The 23460-nt window shown below is 37.5% G+C and overlaps 1 protein-coding gene across 1 annotated transcript; it reads left to right on the forward strand.

Moving 5' to 3' along the window:
* Positions 1–43: 43 nt before the first annotated feature.
* On the forward strand, positions 44–19379 carry LOC106869478 (translocon-associated protein subunit beta). Its single transcript, XM_089354328.1, has 6 exons — positions 44–197; positions 4044–4225; positions 9627–9725; positions 11012–11123; positions 12368–12445; positions 19217–19379. The coding sequence occupies exons 2-6, from the start codon at positions 4044–4046 to the stop codon at positions 19325–19327; spliced, it is 582 nt and encodes a 193-aa protein (XP_089210454.1). The 5' UTR covers positions 44–197; the 3' UTR covers positions 19328–19379.
* The last annotated feature ends 4081 nt before the right edge of the window (positions 19380–23460 follow it).

Below are 23460 nucleotides of genomic sequence, written 5' to 3' on the forward strand. Positions count from 1 at the left end.
AGAGTTTGAGTACAATAGAACAATCAGTTATATTTAAATATTTTAGGAAGGATTTTATACGTCTGTCTTTTAGAATTTATTTGTGATAAAAAAAAAACAACTTAACTCAATATCGCAGTAAATTACATATTTGTAAATGTTAATATCAATGTTCCCATAATGCCACGTTCTTTTCCACACTGCCAACACCGGTCATCGTAAGTTCATTGACACTCCTCCTTCGTGTTTCTCATATATTTACAGATTTGATCAGTTTTGTTGAACATATTGTTAAAATTCTTCAATATTATATTACACGAATCGGTGTTATTCTATCATTTATCATAATTTCCCCTGGGATATATCGATTACTTCGAGTCAACTTAAAGCTCGCATCTGTTATTGTTGATGCTAATGCTTACGTGGCATTTAACTTAAGGCAAACGTTTGGGTCTCATGGTCCTTCGTAAATATAACTGTTTAATCTGCGACCGTTTACGTTTAGTAAACTTCGTAAACATAAACAAAATCCGCTTTACTATGAAATCAAAAATATAATAAAAGAGCAGTATTTCCACTTGACTACATTTATTATTCAATCGGTTCAAATCATCAACAGAATCGCACGTTTCTCAGTTGAAATGTTCATTCATTGGGTCTACATTATTCTACACCAATATTTGGCTCCTATTTAATGAGAAGATATTGCTTTTTCACCAAATCAACGAAAATAATTATTAAGAATAGTTTTATCGTTTGTAAGAACGTCTGACTTGTTAAATTATCATTCGATTTTTCGTTTTTATTTTTTAATTTTTCTACAAATTTCCCCCAGAATTACCTAAATATTCGTTATTTCTTGCCAGTTGTGAATTGATATTTGTTCCATTTGAAAATATCAATCGCAGTGTTTAGCTATAGATACCAAATCGCGAATAATTTTCAAGAACTGCAGACAAAAATGCTGACTGTGTAGGCCCTTTGAGACAGCTTTTTAAGCAGACAACATATTTTCATTGAAAAATGTTTATCAATTTGTTAATTTAGGGACAAAAACACGCTTCAACCATTCAATTACATGAAACAATTGGCAGTACCTTCTAAGTTTAGATTTACTCAACATTTGGGAATATAGTTACAAAAAATATTTTCCAATTATTTCGCTGTGTAAAATATTACTGAAATTATTATTTTGTATTCCATATTCTTTTTAACGCAATGTTGCACATTTATTTTTGTTGTTATTTCTCAAATCATAAAACAAGGAATTCAATAATGGCAAATCAACAGGTAACTCGTGGTTTTGGAGATATTTCCCAATCTCAAAATGATGGCCTTCTAACACGGGACAAAATTATCGGTAAAAATTTACCAAATTATCTTCACTTGCACATGTAAGGGAGAAAACAAGTTTGACTTGAAAAGATAATCATTATAAGTTTATAACTTTTTTTTTTTTCCTGTTTTTAATTTGTTAAACATTCAGAACTATCAGATAGCAGTGTTCTGTTACATCTAGCACAATTGCTCAATCTATCTGGCTCTATGTAGGTTACACTAATCAACTATTGTTGTTCTTTGGCCTAAATCAGGGGTCTCCAAAGTGGTTGATATCGACCCCTAGGGATCGATGGGACTATTCAAGGGGTCAATAAATGCACGCCTACTTAATTGTTATTATAATTTATTTATTTTCTTGTGCATGCCTGGGGGTCGATGAGGGTCAAGGATTCCATGAAGGGGTCGATGGTCTAAACAGTTTGGAGACCCCTGGCCTAAGTTATGCTTGAACAAGCAGGCTTATGATCAAAATTATTTCAGGTGTGATCAACCTGTCTTTTTATGCTATTGGATTATCTACCATTGCCTTATGTGTTCCTCCATTTTTAAAGCAGTAGAGTGTTATTTGATGGTGATTTGGTTAATTTTACTTTTTGTCAACAAGGATGTTGAGTAATTTCATAATTGGCTTACATATGATCTTGGCAAAATGGAAAGTGGAGTTGATCTTGGTACAATTTTAATTCAGAACTGAAAGAGATGTAACTAAATACCACAAAACATTTTCCTTGGTGCTCTACTGATTTGCCATCCAAATCCTTCTGAAATATTATTAATTTATTCTAACTTAATCAGAAAATAGTTCAATATATATTTTTTTATCCCCATGTTCTGTAACTGTTGGCCATCTAATATATCTCCTTAATTATTTAGGCCTTATTTCGAAAACTATATTGTACAATGTGAATGTTGTAGACTGCAATAAATCTTACCTTATTTTTTTCCTTTCATTATTCTCAATAGACATGTATGTTCCATTCACAGGATTCGTAATCACAACTTTTCAACTCTTAGAGTTGCAGATTCTTGTATTCAGAAGATTGTTTTATTAGATACTCCAAGATATTAGTTATTTTTCTCAACAGTAGTTGTGCCAGTCAAACTGCACTGGCATTGGCCACAGCTACGATCTCACTTGGCTTGAAAGGTCTTCTCAAGCACAACATATCACCCAACGTTTGAGGGGTGATTTTTATGTGCCAGTTACGCAACACTGGCATCAGCCACGACTACGATCTCACTTGGCTTGTAAGGTCTTCTCAAGCACAGCTTTGCCCCATCTATAAGTCATGCCCTAGTTTTTTCAGCTAAATAATATTCAAAAAAAATTTTGTTAAAAAATGCATTTGATATAAAAACACATTTCCTGTTACTAAGAATTATTTACAACTGAAGCTGCAGTTGACATGAAATGTTTTTGTAAATTAATCTCTTTGGATTACTGGAAATCTAAGTGCAGCTACATTACACATGCATTACACATGTAGATAGATGCATTCCATACTGCATCAAAAAAAGGCTACCAGCCTGATTGGCAAGCCTTCATTCCCAAACATTCTCCAAACTCTGCTCACCTTTCTGTAGGTTTGGTGTGGAATGACCATTGACTTTTCAGACCCTCTAAGACAGGTGAGGTGACATGGTTGTTTCCATTGAAGAATATCTTTTGTTTCTCCTACAGCTATTGTAATAATTTCCGCTTCTCTGAACTTGTTGACGCTTAAGCTATGCATATAAATACATTAGACACATCCAATTTTTCTTTTCTCATCTTCTGTGCACATTACAGATCAACTACTAAAATTTCTGTTGAATTCTTTCTCAGATATAATGCTTTCTGTGACTGTCATTGAATTTGTTGTTTGTTTCTCACTAATACCCTGCAACAGTTACATTAGGTGTGGCTCTGTGGTAAGAAGTTTGTTTCCAGTCACATGGTTCTGAGTTCAGTCCCGCTGTGGCACCTTGGGCAAGTGGCTTCTACTATAGCCTTGGGTTGACCAAAGCCTTGTAAGTGGATTTGGTAGATAAGAACAGTTTTCTTGTTACATGATATAATGTTTGGCATTTCTCCAAATTTGAATTTGTTTGAATTATATTTTTTAATCCCCCCCTCCAGCTCCTATTCATTATTCCTGAAAGGGTTGTTGGGGTAGAGTCCTCAAGCACCTCCATAGGGTCTTAGAAGCAACCGTCATTACACTTTCTGGCTGAATTCATAAATATGACCAGTTTAGACTATGGATATTCCACCATCTCGTCTCCTGCTGAAGAATCTGTTTTGCAATCCTTTCTGGGTCTCCTGCTGAAGAATCTGTTTTGCAATCCTTTCTGGGTCTCCTGCTGAAGAATCTGTTTTGCAATCCTTTCTGGGTCTCCTGCTGAAGAATCTGTTTTGCAATCCTTTCTGGGTCTCCTACTGAAGAATCTGTTTTGCAATCCTTTCTGGGTCTCCTGCTGAAGAATCTGTTTTGCAATCCTTTCTGGGTCTCCTGCTGAAGAATCTGTTTTGCAATCCTTTCTGGGTCTCCTGCTGAAGAATCTGTTTTGCAATCCTTTCTGGGTCTCCTGCTGAAGAATCTGTTTTGCAATCCTTTCTGGGTCTCCTGCTGAAGAATTTGTCTTGCAATTCTTTTCTTTGACATTTAAAAAAAAGATTTTTTTAAATATAACAAACTTATGTTTCAATGTTATTTCACTTCAGTTATTTGTGTAATTTTCAGATGATGAATTCCCTGTCCTTACTGAGTGTTTTCTTAAGTTTCTTGTGTCTGTTTGCCCTGACGTTGGGAGCAGAAGAGGAGAAAGTTGCCAGATTGTTAGCATCTAAGAATGTTATGAATCAATATTTGGTTGAAGGAAAAGATGTAACTGTAGAATACAGGATCTTCAATGTTGGGGAAGCGTAAGTATTATGAACATATTAGTTCTTTTATTCTGTTATTGCTTAATTTTTATGTGTACTTGTTTTTGTTTATATTCTTCTGTTATTTAAATGATGTATACTTATGCTTTTTGATGGCTCTGAGGAAGTAATAGGATGTTGCATAGGTACTCAGCTCTAAGAGCACTGCTTCCAATGGTTGAAACAGTTGTAAGCTAATGAAGATCACTACTTAAATCCTGTTTGTCATTCATTGCCTTCTAGCACTTGTGCTGGTGGCATGTTAGAAAATCATTTGAGTGAGGTCGTTGCTAGTGCTGCTGGACTGGCTCCCGTGCAGGTGGCACGTAAAAATACACCTTTTTTGAGTGTGGCCGTTGCCAGTACCATGTGACTGGCCCTCGTGCCAGTGGCACGTAAAAGCACCCACTACACTCTCGGAGTGGTTAGCATTAGGAAGGGCATCCAGCTGTAGAAACTATGCCAGATCAGATTGGAGCCTGGTGCAGCCATCTTGTTCACCAGTCCTCAGTCAAATCGTCCAACCCATGCTAGCATGGAAGGCGGACGTTAAACGATGATGATGATGATGATGAAATGTGCAGGAGTGGCTGTGTGGTAAGAAGCTTGTTTCCTAACCACATGGTTTTGGTCTCAGTCTCACTGGGGGCACCTTGGGTAAGTGTCTCTTACTATAGCCTCGGGCCGACCAAAGCCTAGTGAGTGGATTTGGTAGACGAAAACTAAAAGAAGCCCGTTGTATATATATGTTTGTGTGTCTGTGTTTGTCTACCCACCATTGCTTGACAACCAATGTTGTTGTGTTTATGTCTCTGTAACTTAGCAGTTTGGCAAAAGATACCGATAGAATAAGTTCCAGGCTTACAAAAAATAAGTTCTGGGGTCGATTTGTTCGACTAGAAGCCATGCTCCAGCATGGCTGCAGTCAAAATTACTGAAACAAGTAAAAGAATAATATATTTCTCCACCTGTTTTAGTGACACTTGCCATACCTCATGCATTAAGCCTGCCTCTTCCCCTTCTGCCTTAGCTCCATAGACTACCCAGCCATATCATATCCCTCTTTTGTCCTCCCCACCTTCAGTGAATGTATCATTATTATTATCCCTGCTACTCACTGCTCCCAATTTTCTGCATCCCTCTATCTTCCCCAGCTCCTGGATCTTGCTTCATCCACCCTTCAGCTCTACCCATTCTAGCAGTCGCTTTCCCTACTCTTCATTCGCCTTCCCATATAATCTTGCAAACCACCTACCCATCCACTTCTACTCATCTTGTGCCTTGTGGGACCACCTGAGCACTTAGTCACCATTATCTATCTTGCAGCTTCTATTGATCATTTTCTATTTCTGTCTTTCCCTTTTTCCCCTACTAGATGTGAGTAGCCATGTAGATCTTTCTCCAGGAATCTGCACTGCACCCCATCGACTCTCATAGTAAGCTCATCGTCCCCTAACATGAAGCTGATCCCCATCCTGCAAGACTTGTAGTCCTGAGAACTGCATGGTGACCTCAGTAGCGTGGATGGCATGAAAAAAGCACCCAGTCCATGCTGTGAAGTGGGCTATACCCTTGGGCTGACCAAAGCCTAGTGAGTGGATTTGGTAGACGGAAACTAAAAGAAGCCCGTCGTATATATATATATATATATATATATATATATATATATATATGTATGTATGTGTGTTTGTGTATCTGTGTTTGTCTACCCACCATTGCTTGACAACCAATGTAACTTAGTGGTTTGGCAAAAGAGACCGTTAGCAGACATTGGGGCTCAGTGCAGTCCTTGGAACTATTGGACCCTGTCAAACCATCCAACCCATGCCAGCATGGAACAGGGACATTGAATGATGACAATGATATATATATATTTCCCCCACCACCTCCTCTTCCGGTCTTTTCATAATGTAACCTCGTGGGCATCGGTACCATTTTCCTCTTTCTCCGTTCTTCCATTCTCCGAACTTCCATCTTTCCGACGAAGGGCTACGCCCGAAACGTCATACACTCTCTCTTTCCTTTCCTGAGCGTCCAATAATACTATCCATATCACGTCCTCACTTTGTTGTTTTTTTGTTTTTTTTGTTATTGTTTTTTTGAACTATATATATATATATATATATATATATACATACATACATACATATACATACACACACACACACACATGCGCGCATCTAACATTATAGGTACGTAAAATATTGATTTCTTATTGTCATTCGTCTCCATATTTACAGACAAGATGAAATGTCATTGTGTGACATTGATGTCTTTCTTAAAACTACTCTTTTCTACTCTAGGCACAAGGCCTGAAATTTTTGGGGAGCGGGCCAGCTGATTAGTTCACTCCCAATACACAACTGGTACTTAATTTATCGACAGCGTGGCTGTTTTCGTGCGGGTGACACGTAAAAGCACCCACTACACTCTCTGAGTGGTTGGCGTTAGGAAGGGCATCCAGCTGTAGAAACTCTGCCAAATTAGATTGGAGCCTGGTGTAGCCATCCGGTTGCACCAGTCCTCGGTCAAATCGTCCAACCCATGCTAGCATGGAAAGCGGACGTTAAATGATGATGATGAAAGGATGAAAGACAAAGTTGACTTTGGCAGAATTTGAACTCAGAACGTAAAGACAGACGAAATACTGCTGAGCATTTCGCCTGGTGTGCTAACGTTTCTGCCAGCTCGCTGTCTTGTCTTTTTTTAAAAATATTAGCAATCTAAATGTAGCAGTTACAGTTATAAATTGAAAGCAAGTTGCTTATTTGGCTTTCTGAAACTTTGTTTTATCCTTGACTGAGATAGTATATAAAATCAAAAGCATTTCAACCACTGAGGCTATTCCATTTTTCTACAACTGCAATGTGTCCTTCCTTTCTTAACCCTTTAGAATTTAAACCAGCTAGATCTGACCTCTCACATCTACTCTGCAGTGTCATTTTAAATATATACAATCATATCATCAAAACTTCAAAGCTATGAGATGATGTCTGATTAATTCAAAACACCATGAATTAAATAAGCATTACATTTAGCAGAATAATGTGAATACTTAAGGGTGGAAGACAGTAGGGTATGATTTGAGGATTTGGCTACTATTTCTAGGACTTTGAGTGACCACATGGAGGGCCTTTTGTCTTTTTGTCGACTCATTTAATACCTTTTGTTCATGCTGTTCTGGTTAAATAAATAAACACTGCTGCATATTCCCATTCATATTACATTAAGTTTTGGCTGAGGTATTTGCATTTAAAATCCCTGTTTGCTATTAATTATTGTTTTGAAGAAAACTTAATGTGTTTATCTTAACACCAGTTGTGACCTTTATCTTAGATGATGTTTACACCAAGTTTATTTGGTGTAAACATCTTGTATAAAGGTCAGCACTGCAGAAAACCACATGTGTTTATACATGACACCAATGACACTGACCTTTATAAATGATGTTTACACCAAATTGATTTGGTTTTGGTGATTTTTATTTTCTTTTACTTATGTAAGATTTAGTTATGCTTTCTGAAAATTGCTTTTCATTTCAATGTGATATTTTAATGAATATTATTAGCAAATTTATAAATTGACTGATTTGCCCAGTGTGATGGCCAAAATACCTTGCAGCATTTAGTTGAGTATGCTTCTGTTTTGAGTTCAAATCACACTAAAGTCAGCCTTCCCCTTTATCAACTGTAGTACCAATTGAGTACAGGTACTCAACTGGCACCTGTCAACTACATCTGCCCTGTAAATTCGAGATCTTTTAGTTGCTTTTAGAAATGATGTTGCAACTCATTTCTACAGCTGAGTGAACTGGAGCAACGTGAAATAAAGTGTCTTGCTCAAGAACACAACGCGCAGCCCGGTCCGGGATTCGAACTCACAACCTCACGATCGTAAGCTCGATGCTCTAACCACTGAGCCATGCGCCTTCACATGTATGTGTGCGTGTGTGAGAGAGTGAGTGACACTTAGGCATCACTCTCTCTCTCTCTCATACGCACATACATACACGCACACACACACACACACACATACAAAAAGATGTAAGCATATGCATTTATGTATGTATGAATACGACAACACACTCCTTTACTCACACACACCATACATAAACATATACAAACATACATGCAAAAACACATGTGCACGTGCGACTGACTATAAATACATAGAGCTGAACATGGCATGAAAAAGAAAATAAATAAAAAATTTTGACGTAAATTAATGAAGTGTGCGAGTTCCAGCAAAATAATGCCCATATTTTTTGGATGCCCCATGTTGAATTGCAAAATTTTAATGTGGTATTTGTGTAATAAAGAAATCAAACCTGGAGCGTGTGTGTGTCTATCTGTGTGTGTGTGTGAGAGAGAGAGAGAGAGAACATTGTAAACAATGAATGAGATGGACATGGAATGAAAAAATTGCATAGATAAAAGCACATTGAAATCTATCTTGTATCGAATATTTACATGTGAATTTGTCTTGGGAATTATGTTTAAGGTACATTTATATTATGTGTGAAGGCACATGGCCTAGTGGCTAGGGTGTTGCACTTTTGATTGCAAGATTGCAGTTTCAATTCCTGAACTGAGTGGTGTGTTAATAAATATGTACTCTACTAAAAGTGTTGCATAATCCTTCAGTTTAATGTTAGATTGTTTTTATATATAGCTTATTATAAATACACATACGTGTGTGTATATGTATATAGATGTGTATATGTATGTATGTGTGTGTGTGTGTGCACATATATATATATATATATATATATATATATATGCCTATATGCAGGGTGGCCCAAAAGTAGGTTTAAAGTTAATCAACTATCTCTTTCGCATTCGTATATTAAGTTTACATCTTAATTATGATAAAATATGAAACCATTATTGTGTGCTAATTTAGTTAATTGTAAGATAGAAATTTAAATGTAATAAAATGTTTTAAAGGAAAGTGCCTACGTCATCATCATCATCATCATCATCTTCTTTCCATGCTAGCATGGGTTGGACGATTTGACTGAGGACTGGTGAACCAGATGGCTACACCAGGCTCCAATCTGATCTGGCAGAGTTTCTACAGCTGGATGCCCTTCCTAACGCCAACCACTCTGAGAGTGTAGTGGGTACTTTTTATGTGCCACCAGCACGAAGGCCAATCAGGCGGTACTGGCAACAGCCATGCTCAAAATGGTGTATTTTACATGTCACCTGCACAGGAGCCAGTGATAACTGTAAACCTACTTTTGGGCCACCCTGTATATACATGTGGAAGGAAAGTTAAGATATTTAATAGAATATGTAGATTGAAAATATTGCTTAATTGATGTCTTGTAAATTTTTTTTGTATAAATGTTTGTCAAATCACCTAATAATGCAAACCTTTATTTTCATGCTATTTGCAGTACTGCTACAGATGTGAAACTGAAGGAAGAAGGATTCCCAGCAAGTGACTTCAATCTCGTGCAAGGTTTCCTTGAAGTTCAGTGGGACAGAATTGCTCCGTATCTTTTTGCAATAACACTCATGAACCAGACATGAAAGGGCTGATATGTTTTTGTATTGTTATCCTTTATTTACTGTTAAAGCAGGAAGCGCAATGGTCCATTGGTTAGGGCAACGGACTCGCGGTCATAGGATCGCGGTTTCGACTCCCAGACCGGGCGTTGTGAGTGTTTATTGAGTGAAAACACCTAAAGCTCCATGAGGCTCCGGCAGGGGATGGTGGCGAACCCTGCTGTACTCTTTCACCACAACTTTCTCTCACTCTTTCTTCCTGTTTCTGTTGTGCCTGTAATTCAAAGGATCAGCCTTGTCACACTGTGTCACACTGAATATCCCCGAGAACTATGTTAAGGGTACACGTGTCTGTGGAGTGCTCAGCCACTTGCCCGTTAATTTCACAAGCAGGCTGTTCCGTTGATCGGATCAACTGGAACCCTTGACGTCGTAAGCGACGGAGTGCCAGCAACTGTTAAAGCAACTAGAGTGTTACTTGTCATATGACAAAGATGCTTTTACCACAATAGGTAATATCAGGAATTATGACGTACAATCAATAATTATAGTTTAACTTGTATAAAATTTCTTGGAGCTTATACAAAATGATGAAATGAATACTAATTTCCAAAAGAAAAATATTTGTTGTGCTTGTCACCAGTTGGTTATTGAAAAGTTACATAAAGGGCTTGATTTCATGCTGTAATTCCAGTGATAATGTATTTATCAACCGTCTACCTTACCATACTCTCTTGTTGACTTATTACAGGATACTTTGACTATTTATAGCAGCAAACTCTGTCACCAATATTATTACGATTACATAATATGTAATTAAGTCATTGTGAATAGGATACAAATTATCTTAAGTTCTAAACATTTAGTGTCATTACTTCTATTTTTGTCTCAGCCTGTGAGACCAGCGTTTAACACTTTTATTCCGTTTACGTATACGCCGTTAAAATAGTTACCTCCCTTGAACGAACACTTTCCATACCTACTTACACCGTGAATCACGTAGTTCTGTGCACTTTGCATGATAGTAAACTGTTTTTCTCCCGTGGAAAGGCAAAAACACTTTGTAATGGAGCAGTGTACTAGCTGGAAACTAATAAGGATTCTTGTGATTTACAATAATATGAGCTAATTCTTACATGGACTGTTGTTTTGTCTTTAAATCTGTGACTGCTTTTCAACTTTGTTTCAGTTGAATTTCGAAAGATTGTCTTCATGTGTGTCTGTCTATTTTTGCCCTTTCTATTTGATATTCTTTCCTTGACAATTACCCCAGTAAGAGCAATGTTACACATGCGGTCGTTATGAAACCTCTAAAGTTTGGGTTTTTCAATTTCACTGCTGCACAGTTGACATATCTTCCAAAAGATGATGCTGAAGAAAGAACGGTATGTATAGTTTTCTGAGAAGTTCACCTCCACCCTGAAACTTATAATGTATTTTTAAATACCATGTTTAAAAAAACAACTACTAGTGTCGTGTGTAATCAGAAAATTCTCTTGTTTTAGACATTTGAAATCTGATCTGTTGGAATCATTAAGTTTTCATGTTAGCACTTTACATTGTAAATGAATTCTTAGTTCCTTTAAAAATTTCATCTGTTGACAATTAATTTAATGGTAAGAAAGTGGCAAGCTGGCAGAATCGTTTGCATGCCAGATGAAGTGTTTAGTAGCATTTCTTCTGGTTTTACATTCTGAGTTCAAGTTTCAGTGAAGTTGACTTTGCCTTTCATCCTTTCAGACTCAATAAAATAAGTCCCAACCAAATCCAAGGGTTGATGTAATCAGCTAGCCTTTTCCTCTCAAATTTCAGATTAGCTGAGATGCTTGAACTTCTGCATTTGCTTCAGTGAAATGCTACTCACATGTAGAGGGCATTGCACAAGCCTCCTTGAGAGGACGAGTGTCTTAATCTTCATGTCACTGATTTCCATTCCTACTGAGCAGCGCTTGGCAACAAACCTATTGAGTGCATGTCAGAAATCACTTTCTGACGAGTTGAATAGTACCATGTTGTCTGTAAATTCCAGCTGGCTGATCCTATGCCCACTTGTCTCGATACCACTTCCAACCTGGCTGTGCATGTCAATCCTGTCCGTAAAGATTATGAACAGGAGAGGTAACAGTACACACTCTTGGCAGAGTCCAACACCGACATTGAATGGTTTCAACTCAGCATCATTATTAGAATAAAAATTGCTGGGGCATGTGGTAAGAATATCTTAGACAGGTTTTACAGGCAAAATCAACTAGCAGGAGGCCCAGCAGTAGTCCACGAGTAAGAGAGTTGGATAACATCCATGAACTCAGTTGGTCTCACTTGGGGATCCAGCTGGATCAGTTGGAAATGGGTACTTTTGACAGGACTTGATGGAAGGTGTGCCTGAGGACTTTGCCCCCATGACCCTCCCAGGAATAAGCGGTCGAAGAAGATGAAACAAGTAATTAGTTGTAATAAGGAGACTTCTGATTGAAGAACATTTTATTTGTTTTTCTTTTACTTTGTAAGAAAGAACAAATATTACAATATTTAAAACAATTCTTTTTTTGCATAATAATACCAAGAGACTTGTTAAAGGAAATATGTTGATCACTCACTACTACAGACTAATGTAACCCTTTGCTTGTAGATTGGTTATACCAGTGCTCCAGGAGAAGGTGGAATTATAAATCAAAAAGAATTTGAAAGAAGATTCTCACCGCATGTGGTAAGTTTAACTGCCCTGTTTGCACCTTTTCTCCTATATTTTTTGAGGCAGTCACATAGCAGTTCAATATGAGTTAGTCTTGGGAATTTTCACATGCTGATGACTTGGGTTACATATCAGAATCTTTTGAGGAATGCAGAGAAAGTTCCAGACTTTCGAATCCAAAGGTTTCCTGGTTAACATAGCAAAGATCAGTTTGACAGTTAAATAGGAGAGAATACAAAATTTTAATGGCGTCTGGCAAGTGAGCTGGGGTAGTATGTAGAAAGGGAGTTGGTAAGAACTTATCATGTAGTCATTGTAAGCAGTAAATATAGAAAAGGTCCAGTGGGGTCTCTGACAAGTTGACAATGAATCAGAAACTTCAGAGGTAGGAATTATTAAAGTAAGGGAACTCATAAAATTATACTTATAATTTGCTAAGGAAATTTACTTTATGTTCTTCGTATTTTCTATTACTTCAGTAATTTAATTAGTGTTGGAAGTAGATGTAGCAAGGTGAGAAAAGAGAAAGTTTAGGGATCTGTTCCTGTGTTAGCAACAATAGATTTCTCCCTCTGTGTGAAAGACAGATTCTTTGAAGCAAGAGAGGTATTAGCTACTGGGTTGTAAGGCTTGAGTGTTGAATGATGTACAGTATTTTTGGAAGCTGGAGAGAAATACTACCAACAATGTTATCATACGCAAAAAAGCAGAAGAGAAATTTGAGAAGCAAAGCAACCAAAATGTGTAAGGGAGACAACTGAGCTAGTATGGCAATGTCATATACCTGGAGACAGTACTGGGTGATAAACTGCTGTGTTGCCTGTGGAGGGTACTCCAAGGAAGACGTGTGATGAAATGAAGTCTTAAGACACTGTGTTGCATAGTGGAAACGATACTTGGTAATATTCTTTATGATAGATAGGGGTTCTCAACCATTTTTTTATCTCTGGACTCCTTTGGTTATTATTTTATTCTGGTGGACACCCAGAGCTATTTAATGTTTAAAAACTAATGTTATAGAAACTTCTTTCAAAATTCCTATTATGTTTGTCACACATTAACTTGTGTAGGTTAAACTATGTAAAATGTTTGAGAAAGAAACCTAGTTGTTTCTTGTAATATATAACAAAGCAAAAATTTTTTCAGGGGCCTTTAAAATACTACTGTGGATCCCCAATTTACTATTTTGTTGTGTAGACCCCCCCCCCCCCATCTTATACGGACCCCCAGGGATCATATGAACCTCAGTTGAGAATCACTGTGATAGATCTTTTCGCCTGATACTGCCATGGGAAAATAGTAGTTAGTACAATTATGAATGATGACGATGCTGTATGTATGTGTATTTTCAGTGGCGTAGGAATAGGCATTTAGATGTGGTGAGGATAAATTCCACTGGCTGCACAAACCCCCATATAACCTAGTTGCAATCATTCAAGCATATTGATGCTCTATTCTGTATGTTCAGGCCTGTGCTTCTCTCTGTGTGTGTGTGTGTGTCTATATGAAAAAGACTTGATAGAATTACCAGAATCATTAGAATGTCAGACAAGATGTTTTATTAAATTTGGTTCTGGCCTTTTATGTTCTGTGATCAAATCTTTCTATGGTTAGCTTTGCATTTCATCCTCCTGTGCTGATAAAACAAAATATCAGTCAAGTACTGGGTAAATTTAACTCTTTTGTTACCGTATTTCACTTGAAATATAGTACCTTAATTTTAATTAATTTTAAAAGATATAGAGGCAAAGTAGCTAAGTTCCTTTCGAGCATTGGGCCTCACGGAGGCAAGGTGGCTGAGTTCCTTTCGAGTGTTGGACTTCACAGACGCAATAACCAAGCCCTTTGGCAGTATGTCATACTTGAAAAGAAGACCCTTCAAGTTGAGCAAAATCACAGTTGTGACAGATACCGGTGTCACGCAAATGAATTAAAATAACTTATTAATTAACCTAGTGTTTAGAATATAAGTTAACATGGAATTTTGATGAAAGAATTTTTACATTGGGAATAGTTAGGTACATTCATCTCTCATTAATCTCTTATTGATTAGATTAAACCTTTCTAATAAGTGAGAATTTATCAGAAGGCCTCCAGGTAAGCAAAATGACCCATGTTACACAATAAAAGCAGTGAAGTTTGGTGGGTAGAGTCTGATGCTTTGGGGATGCCTAAAAAAATGATGGTTCAAGAAAGTTGGTTAAAATTGATGGTAACTTGAATAATACCCAATACATTCAGTTGTTGGAGGACAATTTGATGACAAACTTGGATGAAGGTGAGATTTTTCAGCATGATTGAGCTCCATGTCACAGATTGTGTGCTACACAACAGAGTCTGGCTGATGAAGGTGTTACCATATTGAAAGATTGGCCAGTTCAGAACCCTGACTTAAATATCATCGAGCAAATGTGGACAGAGCTAAAGGGAAGAGTTCGTCAGAAGAATCCACACAATCTTGAAGAGTTGTTTGAGCTCTGTTCTTGAAATGAACATTATCTAATAAATTTTCATTATAGACATTTTTCTATTTTCAATGTTTCATCTGTAATAAACGCAATACAAAACACCCACTTATAAGTTGGCAATTAGTCGAAATTTACAATAGTTTAAAGTGGCCACTGTATATTATGAGTACTTTGACACTGATTCTGAGCTATTGTGCCTTTAATAAAATGTTTTTCATACTGAAGTTTCTGATCCACAGGACAATGGACACAATTAATTGGTGTGCTGGGTTTGATAAAGAGTTGTTAATTGTTCTTTCTTACTAGTATCAAAACATCCATGTTGGATTTATGACAAATAACTGCAGCTGTTGGAATTGCTCATATTTCTGTTAGGGAAGTTTTCCAGTTGTCGTTCAGCTTCAGGCTAACCTTGACAGAGCAGATAAAAACCATTCACAGCTGTATCCTTTCCTGACATTTTGGGGATATCTGGGACAACATTGTTTTATGCTTTATTGATGGTGAAGTCTTTGATAGAGGTTTGGCTGCTGTTTCTGACACATCATGTGACAATACAAACTCTCCTTCAATTAGTTTATTTAGAGACTTGTGTAGAAACATGTTGCTTTTTTTATTGATTAAATGTGGTTAAGACTTTGAGGCACAAAATAAGCTTGTTGATTTTTTAAGGCATGCCTATATTAATGTTGGATTTTTGGGATACTTTTTTTTTATACCAACCACATATTCTAAGTAAGGAATATACAAAATAGTTACTTTTTTTTAAAGCAGTTTTGTTGGTAGTGAATCCTTGATATGTAAAGGAGAGAGGTATTTTAACAAGCTGTGTAATAACTGAAGTTTCTAACACACGACCTATTATTTTCATAAGCACCCAGTTAGGACCTCCTGTGTGATTGCATTATGGACTAGGGTAAAGATGGTGAGCTGGCAAAAACATTAGCAGGCTGGGCGAAATGCTTAGTGGTATTTCATCTGCAGCTACGTTCTGAGTTCAAATTCCGCCGAGGTTGACTTTGCCTTTCATCCTCGATTAAATAAGTACCAGTTATGCACTGGGGTCGATATAATCGACTTAATCCGTTTGTCTGTTCTTGTTTGTCCCCTCTGTGTGTAGCCCCTTGTGGGTAGTAAAGAAATAAGAAACATTAGCAGGCCTGACGAAGTGCTTAGCAGTATTTCGCACGTTGTTATGTTCTGAGTTCAAATTACGCTGAGATTGACTTTGCTTTTCATCCTTTCGGGGTTGATAAATTAAGTACCAGTTGCATACTGGGGTCGATCAAAATTTCAGGCTTTGTAAAAGGATTATGGGCTAGGGCAAAGAAAAAAGCATAGAGTTCACTACCAATTCTAGTCCTGTTTTGTGTCCACAGCCAAGTGCAAACTTTGTATTATTGTCTTGAAATAGTAATAAAACTCACTTCATCATCTTTTTACATCCACTTTCCATGGTGACATGCGTCAGACAGGAGATCTTGGCCTTTGTCAGTGTCGTCTTAGATGGAATGGGGTCTGCATCCTGCTTCTCTATTTCATTTCTAGGGTAGTTTTGACAGATGCATGTCCTTTCTAATACCAGTTACTTTACATAAAGTGTTTAGATTCATTTTAATCATAGCACCAGCCCCAGAGAAGTTGCCTTGTTCTTAGCAAAACTAAACAGTCTCTTTGATCTATCTCTGTTTATTTCAAGCAATGACTAAAAGTGTGAATAGAAGGGTAAGTAATGATGGAGAGAGAGAAAGAGAGAGAACTGGGGCAAGAGGATGCTAAAAGAGGGATTTGGTCTACTATTACACAAGTACATTAAGTTAAGGATGAACTATTAAGATTTTTGACTTTTTAGTTGAGGGTCCAAATCGTATTGCAAGTTTGAATTTACATTCCTTAGTGCCCCCCCCCCCCACTGCCATTGCTATAAGCTTAAGAGATTATCTTTGACACATTATAATTTCTGTTTGTCTGTTCTGATAATTCTTATGCATATATATATACATATATATATATTGGGTTGTCCGGAAAGTTCGTGCCGATTTATATTAGCTTACCTTTTGACTTATTTGCCATGAAACCACCTCAATTCTGGGAAGAGGGTATTTTCAAGTTAAAGGAAAGGTGGAGATGCATTGTGCAACAGAATGGTTCATATTTGGTTGATTAAAAATGTAATGGCAAGTATTTATTGACCTTTTTCTTTCCTTTAAAATCGGCACAAACTTTCCGGACAACCCAATATATATATATATATATATATATATATATATATATATATACACACATACAGGTTTGGCCAAAAGTTACCAGACAGTAAATCAAAACCATTCAATTCCAAGATTAAAACAAAATAGTATTTTATGAGATTTTGTTAATAGATAAAATGCTGAAAAAAACAAAAACAAAAAACGCTGATTTTAACTCACAACATTCAATTAATTATTAAACATTCATAATTGGAATGAATAAATAAAATTGAAGATTAAGTATTTATGGAATTTTGATTTACTGTCGGGTGACTTTTGGCCAAACCCCATATATATCATCATCTTCGTTTAACGTCCGCTTTCCATGCTAGCATGGGTTGGACGATTTGACTGAGTACTGGTGAAACCAGATGGCTACACCAGGCTCCAATCTGATTTGGCAGAGTTTCTACAGCGGGATGCCCTTCCTAACGCCAACCACTCAGAGAGTGTAGTGGGTGCTTTTATGTGTCACCCGCACGAAGGCCAGTCAGGCGGTACTGGCAACGGCCACGCTCAAAATGGTGCAATTTATGTGCCACCCGCACAAAAGCCAGTCTAGGGGCACTGGCAACGATCTCGCTCGAAAATCTCACGAAGGCCAGCCAGGCGGCCCTGGCAACGGTCACGCTCAAAATGGTGCATTTCATGTGTCACCCGCACAAGAGCCAGTCCAGGGGCACTGGCAACGATCTTCATCGAAAATCCCACGAAGGCCAGCCAGGCGGCACTGGCAACGGCCACGCCCAAAATGGTGCATTTCATGTGTCGCCCGCACATAAGCCAGCCCAGGGGCACTGGCAACGATCTCGCTCGAAAAATTTCATGTGTCACCCGCACAAGAGCCGGTCCAGGAGCACTGGCAACGATCTCGCTCGAAATTTTTATATATATATATATATATATATATATATATATATATATATATATATGTATATACTAGCAGAAATACCCGGCTTTGCCCGGGCTAAAGATAATAATGAAATCTAAAAACGCCGTCTAGACTACGCAACCCTCAACTGTTAGTAGCTACGATACCATATTTCTACATTAATAACTCTCTAATCCATGCCAGCATGGAACATAGAAATTAAGTGGAATGCCAGTCTCTCATCTGGGAAGGCCTTGAAATCAAAGTTACCAACTGGGGACTGTGTGTGTCGCAGTGATAATAAAAAGACTCAAAGGAGGTCTGCAACGAAATAATTTTACTCAACACTTTGCAAGTGAATCAGTGGAGGCAAAGATGCGTCTCATTTACTTGACAATTTATGCACCACATTGCAGAAATCACAATGTAAGTATATCTGAAAGGGTAGTCTTACACTGTTGTACCGTTGAATTACAAATAATGCTCATCTGTTATGTTCGGGTTAAAATTTCATCAACATCAAAAATATATGAATTTTCATGGGAGTTATGGCCGTTATGCATAGAATATAATTTCCAAATTTCATAAAGATCCGTTCAGTACTTTTGACGTAGTTTTGGATAAGAAAACAAATGACTAATGTGTGTGTTTGTGTGCATGTGTATGTGTGTGATGGGTGTATATATGTATAGATATCTGTATGCATGTATATATGTGTACATATTACATGTACATCTATATATATACATCTACACATATGTATACATATACATGTATGCATATAGATCTATATCTATATATATATCTTTACATATACGTGTACATATACATCTGTATGTATACATATACATCTCTCTCTCTCTCTCTGAAAGTATCTGTCATTACAGTATCGAAATGTGATTGTTTCATTTTTAAAGTGAAAGTATTTGACATGAGTGTTTTTGTTTCACTTTTGACACGTAATACTTAAATAGTGGAGATATTATGTTGCCGTGGGCTCCAACTCTGCAAGAAGTTAAAACATTTTTTTTTACTAAAACACAACTGGAACCCTAAGCAAGGCATGTGTAAAATTTGAATGAAATTGGTTGCGTAGTTCTCGAGTTTTAGGGATACACACACACACAGACAGACAGACACACATTCTCATTTATATATATATATATATATATATATATATGTTGTTTTTGCTTTCTTTTAGCTTGATTGGCTGATATTTGCTATTATGACGTTGCCTTCTCTTGGAATCCCCTACATGCTTTGGTACCGCAGCAAAAGGAAATACGACAATGTACGATCAAAACGGAACTGACACTGTTGTAATTTAATATAGAATTTATAAAATAAAATAACTTTTTTTACAATTGTTTTCTAAGTGTTTTCATTGAAACAAAGCAAAGCATTATTGGATCTATTTTAAAATGGGGGCGCCAGTTTTCATTCATGTTTTATGTAGTGTTTTTGGTACGGAAAGACTTTCAAACTTCGTATACTTATCTATTTTGTGTTATAGAACAGAAAAATATTTTTGTATTCGAATTTATTTCATGTAAAAAATTGTCTTATTTCGATAATTTCTACTAATCACTGACGTCTATTCAGTTGAAAACAGTTAGCGCTGTAACGGTGTATATCGTATTAATCCCCTAACCCTAACACTAACCCTAACTAGACTGTTAACCGTAACCCTAACCCTAAAACTAACCCTAACTCGAGAATCCGAACTCTAAAATTGTTACACACATAAATACGCACAGCGTAATTTATTATATAAACAATATATGCGTATAAATTACGATTAAACCGGATGAAATATGTCACAGGGAATAACATTTTTATGACCGCCCAGCAGTAAACTCTATTCAGCTGAATAGACGTCAGTGATTGGTTGAAATTACAGAAATACAACTTTTACATGGAATAACTTGCGAATTCCTTTTTTTTGTTAAGAAGACTAAGAGTAAAAGATGTTTTATATGACACATTCTACCAGTGTCCCAAGTTTCAAAGTGTTTCGTTAAGAAAATACTGGCACCCCCCGTTTTAAAATAGATCCGCATTATTTTACAGGTTTATTCTATGAAACGAGGGAGAAAGAAAGAGTGAGAGGTTGAAAGAGAGAGAGGGAAAAAGAAAGTGAGAGAGAGTGAGAGGGAGAAAGAAAGCGGGAGAGGAAGAGAAAGAGAGGGAGAAAGAAAGAGAAAAAAGTGAGAGAGCACGCGAGGGCGAAAGAAAGAAAAAGAGAGCTAGAGGGAGAAAGAGAGTTAGAGGGAAGAAGAAAGAGAAAGGGAGAGAGAGAGCGTGAGGGAGAAAGAAAGAGAGAGAGCTGTATCGGCCGTTCTGTGATGCTTAATTTTTTTCTCTTAACATCATCATCATCAATTTAACGTCCACTTATTCATGCTTGCATGAGTCAAATGGAATTCATTGTGGCAGATATTCTTCAGCTGGGTACCCTTCTTGTGAACCCTCGTTTCCAAGCAAGATAATATCTTCCTATGACCTGATTTGTTTTTCATGGAAGATGTTGTTGGCACTCCGTCGCTTGCGACGACGAGGGTTCCAGCTGATCCGATCAACGGAACAGCCTGCTCGTGAAATTAACGTGCAAGATGCTGTATACTCCACTGACACGTGTACCCTTAACATAGTTCTCGGGGATATTCAGCGTGACACAGTGTGACAAGGCTGACCCTTTGAATTACAGGCACAACAGAAACAGGAAGTAAGAGTGAGAGAAAGTTGTGGTAGAAGAGTACAACAGGGTTCGCCACCATCCCCTGCCGGAGCCTCGTGGAGCTTTAGGTGTTTTCGCTCAATAAACACTCACAACACCCGGTCTGGGAATCGAAACCATGATCCTATGACCGCGCGTCTGGTTCCCTAACCACTGTACTCTTTCACCACAACTTTCTCTCACTCTTACTTCCTGTTTCTGTTGTGCCTGTAATTCAAAGGGTCAGCCTTGTCACACTGTGTCATGCTGAATATCCCCGAGAACTATGTTAAGGGTACACGTGTCTGTGGAGTGCTCAGCCAATTGCACGTTAATTTCACGAGCAGGCTGTTCCGTTGATCGGATCAACTGGCATCCTCGACGTCGTAAGCGACGGAGTGCCAATATACATACATACATGTGTATGGATTCATATATATGTATACATATAGGTGTATGTGTGGGTGTGTATGATGTGTTTCACGCGAGTGTGAGTGAACATGTGCATATATGCATATTCACGTGGGTGTGCGAGCACGCTTGTGTATGTATGTACATGTGCGCGTTCTTAACGTTTCCCTCTACCAAATCCACTCACACACTTGTATACAATGGGCTTTATTTTCATTTTCTGAAACTTTGGTTACCCTGACGCTATAGCAGAAGCCACTTGCCCAAGGTGCCTTGCAGTGAAACTGAAGGTAGAATCCTGTGGTTGGGAAGCAAAAAAAAGAAACCTCATTAAGTTTGGAAATCTTTAAAGCTAAAACTACAACCACCGCCACTCAAGATTACACACAGACTGGCAACTCATATCATGCTTTTATTAATTACATTGGATGCCTATGTAGGTGTGAACTGACATAAATACCCTCTCAGTTACAGACTTATAAGAAACTGGTAAACATCAATAATAATATAAAACGGAAATTTTAAGAAATTTTAATGGTTCTAATTCACCTATTCATCATTTTGATATCGGAAGAAACCATGGAGGACTTCAGACTTAGATATTCAAAGTGATTTCTGTATGCTTGTAACAATTCTCATTGGGGAGTCTAACAAATATTTTCCAAAACCCAGAATTCAAGGAAAAATATGAGCTTCTAGAAAAGGTCTGTAAACAATATTTTCCTAACTGGCTCCTGTGCCAGTGACACGTAAAAACCACCCACTACACTCCCAGAGTGATTGACATTAGGAAAGGTATCCAGCTGTAGAAATATTGCCTGATCAGATTGGAGCCTGGTACAGTGCTAGATTTCCAGACCTCAGTCAAACCATCCAACCCACGCCAGCATGGAAAACAGACGTTAAATGATGATGATGCAATATAACTAGCCTGACCTTTCTTTCTTGGTTCGACCACCATCCGTGCAACATCTATATTCCTCCCTGTGCCTGTCAAATTTTATGTCCCTGCCGTTCCACACACGCCAGCTTAATTTAATTCGTCCTTAGTCGAAAGACACCCACTGTTAATGTCCTGTTATTTGTATTTGTGTACCATTTCTCCGTTTTTCCCCCCCGTCCTTATTTTCGTATACATTCACTGCTTTCTTCCAAAGAATCTAGTGCTCTTAGCCCTGGCCAGATTGGAGCAATCTCAAGTATAACCAGCCGAAACTGCAAGGATAATCTGGAACTGGACTGAGCAAAGAAAACTCCAAATGACCCGTCCTTGTTTTCTTTGCATCGTCTGTTTGCATGTTTTGTTGTCCTTTTTTTTGTATCACCTAACTGTTTGGATGTTTTGCGTTCTTGTCCCATTTTTGTATTTTTTATATATAAACAGCCATGAACTTTTTGAACTGCTCACTTGAATAAGGAGATACATTCTTAACTGAGATACTAAAATTAATTTTAGTATTTACCCTTAAATGGTAAGAAAGGTTGGCATGAATATGTGAGCCAAAATCTCTTTTTCAGGGTAATTTTTATAATTATTTTCACTTTAAATAAGTACAAAATCTATAAGTGTTGGTCTCTTGCACAGTAAAATTTAGTCTCATTACAAAAATTGTCCCATAAAATATTTACTTTCCTTTGATGATGGCCATATCCATGGGAAATTTTTGAAACATCAATTGATGATGTCTGCTGTTCAGTAATGAAACATCAGTTGATGATATCCAGCATTTAAGATTTAATTAGCAATATAATTCTATTATATAACTATTATATAATAAATATAGTTTGCGTTAGCCTTGTGATTTAAAAGAAGAGGAAAATTGCAAAACTTAACTCTGAGTACAGTGAGGGAAAATACTAAATAAAGCATGTATAAGAAATGTAATACCATGTTAAATAAACACTTATAATGAATGAAGATACTTTGATTTGGAGAATAAGTAATAAGTAGTGACCCACTGAATAAGCAACATTTTGAGAAAGACCATGCAAAAGTAAATAGACAGTCAGTGCCCCAGCATGACCACAGTCTAATGACTGATACAAGTAAAAGATGTGTGTTGGCACTCCGTCGCTTATGACGACGAGGGTTCCAGTTGATCCGATCAACGGAACAGCCTGCTCATGAAATTAACGTGCAAGTGGCTGAGCACTCCACAGACACGTGTGCCCTTAACATAGTTCTCGGGGATATTCAGCGTGACACAGTGTGGCAAGGCTGACCCTTTGAATTACAGGCACAACAGAAACAGGCAGTCAGAGTGAGATAAAGTTGTGGTGGAAGAGTACAGCAGGGTTCACCACCATCCCCTGCGGAG

Source organism: Octopus bimaculoides, chromosome 6, assembly GCF_046866305.1.
Source record: "Octopus bimaculoides isolate indiv1 chromosome 6, ASM4686630v1, whole genome shotgun sequence".
Lineage (NCBI taxonomy): Eukaryota > Metazoa > Mollusca > Cephalopoda > Octopoda > Octopodidae > Octopus > Octopus bimaculoides.